Below are 6,237 nucleotides of genomic sequence, written 5' to 3' on the forward strand. Positions count from 1 at the left end.
ATACACCGTTATTTTATTTTCAACCACAATGCCTAAAACAGTCATTGAGGAAAACACACAAATCCATTCAGCATATGGTGTTGGGAAAATTTTATACCCCATGTAGAAGAACAAAATTACATCTCTATCTCTCATCCTGTACAAAATTAATCTCAAAGACCTTAAATGTAACACAAAACTCTGAAATCTGCAAGAGGAAAACCCTTTTGATAGATGCACAGACCGTCTGTGAGGATGGTCTGAAATGATTTACAGCTCAAGAAACAATAACAAGAGTTGACAAGTGGGATTGCATGAAAAGAAAAGCTTCTGTCCAGCAAAGGAAACAATTAGAGGGTATAAAGACAGTCTAAGGAATAGGAGAAAATATAAACCAACTAAATCTGAAGCAGGATTAATGTTTATAATACACAAATTATTCAAAACAGCAAAACCAAGAGCCAGGTGTTGTGGTGCGTACCTGGAAGCCCATGAGCTGGGAAGCAGACTCATGAGACTACAAGTCCAGCTTCACGGACTGTGTTGCAAAAACAAACAAACAAAAAATATTCTGGTTGAGAACTGAATGAATTCGTTAGACGTAAGTAAGACAACAGAGGAAGGAATTGGAAATTCATTCAATAGTTTAGGGAAGGGACAGAGGTTGCTTTTCCTTAAGGTATGAGAAGAGAAAACAGCCTAAAGAAATTGGGCAGATTACATAAAATTTCTTGTTGCCAGGTGTGGTGGCTCATATATGTAATTCTAACACAGCAAGAAAGGGAAAGAGGATTTTTTTTTTCAAAACCCTTACAGATTTTTATTAATTACTTTTTTCATTGTGTGACAAAATACACAGCAAAAGCTACTTAAACGATGAAAAGTTTATTCTGATTCATGATTTAAGAGGGCACAGTCACTCTCAGCATGAGGCATGATCAGTACATGGCAGCAGGAGCATGGGGCTGGGATTTCACAAACTTCAGTAGATCAGGAAGAGTGTAAGAATCCTCTCATCTGGTTTTCTTCTGTTCTTCCTCTTATCCTTGGTCCCCGGGTTGGATCTTCCACCCTCAATTAATCTCTGGAAACACTCTTGCAGATGTGACTAGAATTGGATCTCCTAGCAGACTCTAAATCCAGTCAAGCTGACACTGAAGATTGGCCATCACAGCTACTTAGTGAGTTCTAGGCCAGCACGGGACACAGTGTGAGATGCTGGTAACAGAGAAACAGAAAAGGGAAGAGTGAGTCCTGGGATACATACTGAGAAATGTAAATGAGGGATCAGGAAAGAGTCTGAGTATTTTAGCACAAGACTTATGGCCACTGATGTTAGTGGTGAGAAAGGCATCCATGATGAAAAAGGGTTTATGTGGGCATTCCATTGGGGGAGGGGTTGAGAAAGAAGGGAGAATACACATGATTAATCTGAGTTGTCATGTTGACAGATACATATTGTTTCTCTCCCATGAGGTGTAGCCTCAGAGAGGAAATACAGAAAGCAAGTATATAGAGACTCTGACTGGCTGCTATCCGAAAATTCCCTAGACTGATTTCTTACTTTTAGGTAATAATAATAGAATCCAAACTCTTATGCTTTAAAAACAAAGGAATTCAATATGTGGTATTGGAGGGTTGGTGATTATTTTATTTTGGAAAAAGCCAATGAACCAAATCCAAGGCTTCACAGCTGGGAACAGAACTGACAAGTCCATCAACATCAGGTCCCACAGGGATCCTCTGAGCACAGGAATCACTGATGCCCTGGAGCTGGTCTCTGGGGGACAGCTTTCCTGCTACTCTGGGAACTGGATGTGCCAGTGTTACCCCAGCCCAGTTCATTCCTGCAGTTCCAGCTTTTCCTTCTAACCATGTGCTGATTCAGGGGGAGCTGAGGACTCCTGTGGTGCCCAGCTGCAGGAATGTTGGGAAAGGGAGAGTGACTGAGGGACTTGCTCTGTTTCCTTTCTGTACCCTTACTAGGTGTTCCCTTAATGTGCAGAGAGAGCTCAGAGCTGGGAGAAGATGGTAAAAGGTGGAAATACAATGATGAAAGTAGATTCCTGGAAAAGTTATCTGAGTGACTACATCAGGGAAATAAATGACTGATAGATCCAGGATAATGATGTTCTAGCGTTCTCGTAGCCCTGGACTTTAAAAAGTGTTAGCACAACAGGGCATGGTGGCACACAACTTTAATCCTAGCACTTGGGAAGCAGAGACAGGTGGATCTCTGAGTTTGAGGCCAGCCTGATCCACATAGCAGGTTCCAGGACAGCCAGGGCTATGTAAAGATACCTTGTCTTCAAAACAAACAAACAAACAAACAAACAGACAAACAAAAGAACAAAATCTGCCAGTAGACCCAGTCCTGGGTTAGGTAAGCAGTCACACATGGGTGTGTCTCATGGAAACAAAGCAAGAGGTGAGCACATTTCCATCCATGGCTTCATCTCCACAGAAAACCCTCAGAAACCACTTCCTCCCTACCTGTGCTTTTCTTCCTCAGTATCACGATGGCAGCTCCAGTGACCACAACTCCAAGGAGAACCACACCAACTATCACTCCAGTTGGGGACCAAGGAGATGGCTCTGGGAAGAGAGAGTAGAGTTAAGGACCAGTTCCTACCCCCAGCTCAGCACTGGCTCTACTTAGGGTCTCCAGAAGGTCACCTGCTTTCCTTGACATCAGGTTCTGTGCTCACACCCCTCCTTACCCCATCTCAGGGTGAGGGGCTCAGGCAGCCCCTCATGCTGCACATGGCATGTGTATCTCTGCTCCTCCCCAGAAGGCACCACCACAGCTGCCCACTTCTGGAAGGTTCCATCCCCTGCAGGCCTGGTTTCCACCAGTTCCATGTCCTGGGTCTGGTCTTCCCCGTCCCTCTGCCAGGTCAGGGTTATCTCAGCTGGGTAGAATCCAAGAGCCCAGCACCTCAAGGTGGCATCTCCTTCAGGTCTAGGGTGACGGGTTACATGTGCCCTGGGAGGATCTGAGGAGAAGAGTTAGAAACTTCAAACATCTTTAAAACCTTTTCTGGGTACTTAAGCTATATACATGTGCCTACCTGGCAATGTTCAGAAGAATCAAGATGCAGGGGGTGGCACATGGTGTAAACCCCACAAGTTGCCTACACTCAGGCACTAGCATAATCCATTTCTTACAAAAGGAAGATTCCTAAGTTTCCCACCATGAAAAGAGGATTTCTGGTCCTGACTTGGGTGGAAGAATGAGGAATTAACTCATCATCACTTGAGTCGGACCTCCAAAGACACTGGGTGTGGCAGACAGCTCAGCCTCTGGGAGGCCATGATTCATTACAGGCTGCAGAATGACTGGGGTTGCTGTTGGTTATTTCAAGGATCTTCTTTCCTATCCTCCCAGGAGACTATTCTCTCCTGAGAGAAGGGTGAGTCCTGGGATAGTCATTCTCTGCTGTTGGATCAGGAAAACCAGGAGCACTCCTCCCCCTCTGGATACAAGAGAGAACTACAGTATTTCAACTTGTCCCATTTTCCTTCTTCCTTGGAGGTGGCACCCTATGTGTGCAGATGGAGGAATTGCTTCTCAGTCCCTCTTACCTGAGCGATCCAAAATCTCCTTCCCTAGCTCCAGGTGCAAGAGTACAGTAACAATGCATCGGGTCTCACAGAAGGTCTTCCAGAACTCTGCTAAATGTTGTGCCTCCCACTGCCGCTGGGTGATCTGAGCGGTCCCGTCAGCCACAGTCCAAGTTCTCAGGTCCTCGTTCAGGCTGATGTAATCACGGCCATCAAAGGCATGCCTATAGTACCCACGGAGGAGGTGTCCGTCTGGACCCACGTCGCAACCAATGAAACACTGGAAGGTATGAGAGCCTGCAGCCGCCCCCAAAGTCAGCCCCCTCTACAGGGCTCAGCCCACCCACAGAATTCCCACTTAAATGAACCGGAAACCGGGTCTCAGTGCATTTTCTTCCGGGTCTAGGTCTCTCCCGCCCTGCAACCTCAGTTGGAACCTAGGACCTGGGACGCGGGGCAACTCGGGGGAGTCCATGGGGACGTGTAGGGGTGGGTCACTCACCGTCGTCGCTCTGGTTATAGATCCGGATTGCAAATCGCAGGTTTTCTCTGGCCGTGTGTGCATAACCCTCTAAACTGTTTTTCATCTGCTTCCAATAATCGTGCCCCATCTGCTTCGCCCATGGCACAAGCGCCTCCATTTTAGTAACCACGTCACTGTCGAAGCGCAGGATTTGCGTGTCGTCCACATAGCTAACGGCGGAGACTTGGAGATCTCGGAGACGTGTCGGAGGCGCGGTCGTGGTTACCAAATATCTCAAGGAGTGTGAACCTGAGGGCGGTGCGCAGTGAGACCCCGACCCTCCTCCCGGTACCCCGGGCTGGAAAGCATCAGGGCACAAGGCTCGGAATGCCTGTGAAGAAGGGCTTGGAGGGTCTGGATGGATGATGACAAACTGCTTTTGGGATGCTGCCCAGCCCGGGCACCCTGGCTCCTCCTGGCCGAGGCCCTTTCCTTCCTTACCCACACTCACCAGCGCCACTCTGGGTCTCAGTCTGGATTAGAGTCTGGAGTACTGAGAGAAGCAAGAGGGTGGAACTCAGCTTTGCAGCCCCCATCCTTGGTGTCTGGAAAACCTGGAGGGTTTGAGACTTTGTTCCTCTCTGTGGAGTTTATAGCATCATGGTTTGTGGGGAGATTCCGCAGTGACTATGAGGCTTTCTCCAGAATTCTGACCTGCATTGGAGTGAGAACATGTGTCCAGATCGAAGGACAGGACAGCTGACTCGGGTTGTAAGCAACAGAAAGGAATTCAGAGGCGATGAGGGACTTCCCAACCTGAGCCTTCCCCACCTCAAACACCTTGAAGGCAAAAGCTCAGACCAGGGACTTATGGAGTCCCCTTCCTCCTGTAACTGGTGCTCTTTGTCACATCTGCTCTCTCTGAGTCCTGATCAGGAGGAATGCTGAGATTCTGAATGTTTTGGTTTCAGGATCTCTTATTTTGCTTGTACATTATTAAGTACCTCAAAGTTTTATGTAGGTTAAATCCAACGACATTTACTGTGTTAAAAGCTGCTCATGGTGGCTGACATCTGTAATCCCAGCGCTTAGGAGGCTGTGCTGAGGCAAGAGCTTTGAAATGAGTTTAAGTCCATCTTTAGCTACATGACACTGACATTAAAAAAGACTTTGTGTGTGTGTGTGTGTGTGTGTGTGTGTGTGTGTATGGTGTTAATTTGTGCGGGTATATGACCAGTGTGTGAGGATGACATGGAGGTCAGAAGAGGGAGTCAGAGTCCCTAGAACTGGAACCACAGGTGTTTGTGAGCTGGGTGCTAGAAATTGAAATGGGGTCATCTATCTACAGGAGCAGTGAGCACTCTTAACCACTGAACCATCTCTTCAGTCCCTTGATATTTTGATTTTAAAAAGATGTTTAAAAAGTCAGTCTGGGGCTGGAGAGACGGCTCAGAGGTTAAGGGCACTGGCTGCTCTTCCAGAGGTCCTGAGTTCAAGTCCCAGCAACCACATGGTGACTCACAGCCATCTGTAATGAGATCTGGTGCCCTCTTCTGGCCAGCAAGCATACATACATACAGACAGAACACTGTATATATAATAAATAAATAAATCTTAAAAAAAAGTCAGACTGTCCTTAACTTCTGCCAGTAAGTAGCAATGGTGAAGAATTAGTAACTCCTAATTAATTTTTCACAGTCTTGATTCAGACTAAGGTGCAACAGATTAATTCGCTGTCAAGCACACTACAGTAAATATGGCAAGGAAATTTGAGAAGCATAAGAGTATCTTTGATGTCAATCACCTTACGCAAGTATCTAAGTGATTTCATGAGTTCCATCCAGCTTTAAAAGCTATTGTTATTTGCTGGTGTTGGAGGCACATGGCTTGTTTCTCCCACTCAAGAGGCTGAGGCAGGAGGGCTTCCAGGATTTGAAGAATGGCCTGAACTATATAATTTTTTTGCGTGTGAGAGGAGAAGAATGCAGTATGTCGGGGAACAGTAAATGTTTTTTAGCGGAAGTCAGTGTGCTTGGAGAACATGTAATTACCCATTGGACCAGAGAACAGTTTGTAAATGGTTTGAAAATTATTTTCTTTGGAGCAATGGATGGGACTGAAGTAGATGGTGGCAAATCCATCCAGGATGCTGACAGGCTTCTTGCCCTAAGAGACTCTTAGTAAAACTGAGGGAGAAGACCAGAGGTAATTATTTTCTTCCTTTGTGATTC

At 46.3% G+C, this 6,237-nt stretch overlaps 1 protein-coding gene across 1 annotated transcript in view; it reads right to left on the bottom strand.

The window, feature by feature from the left end:
* Positions 1-868: 868 nt before the first annotated feature.
* The window catches only part of LOC101988902 (patr class I histocompatibility antigen, CH28 alpha chain-like), a 6,151-nt gene continuing 782 nt past the window's right edge, over positions 869-6,237 (bottom strand). Inside the window, exons 2-6 of the mRNA XM_026778507.1 lie at positions 4,046-4,397; positions 3,565-3,840; positions 2,700-2,975; positions 2,473-2,574; positions 869-1,197 (exon numbers count right to left, since the gene is read on the bottom strand). Coding sequence (XP_026634308.1) covers positions 1,154-1,197; positions 2,473-2,574; positions 2,700-2,975; positions 3,565-3,840; positions 4,046-4,397 — 1,050 coding nt within the window. The 3' untranslated portion in view covers positions 869-1,153. The remainder of the gene's footprint in view (positions 1,198-2,472; positions 2,575-2,699; positions 2,976-3,564; positions 3,841-4,045; positions 4,398-6,237) is intronic.

This window comes from Microtus ochrogaster, unplaced genomic scaffold (assembly GCF_000317375.1).
Source record: "Microtus ochrogaster isolate Prairie Vole_2 unplaced genomic scaffold, MicOch1.0 UNK225, whole genome shotgun sequence".
In the NCBI taxonomy this organism is placed as follows: Eukaryota; Metazoa; Chordata; class Mammalia; order Rodentia; family Cricetidae; genus Microtus; species Microtus ochrogaster.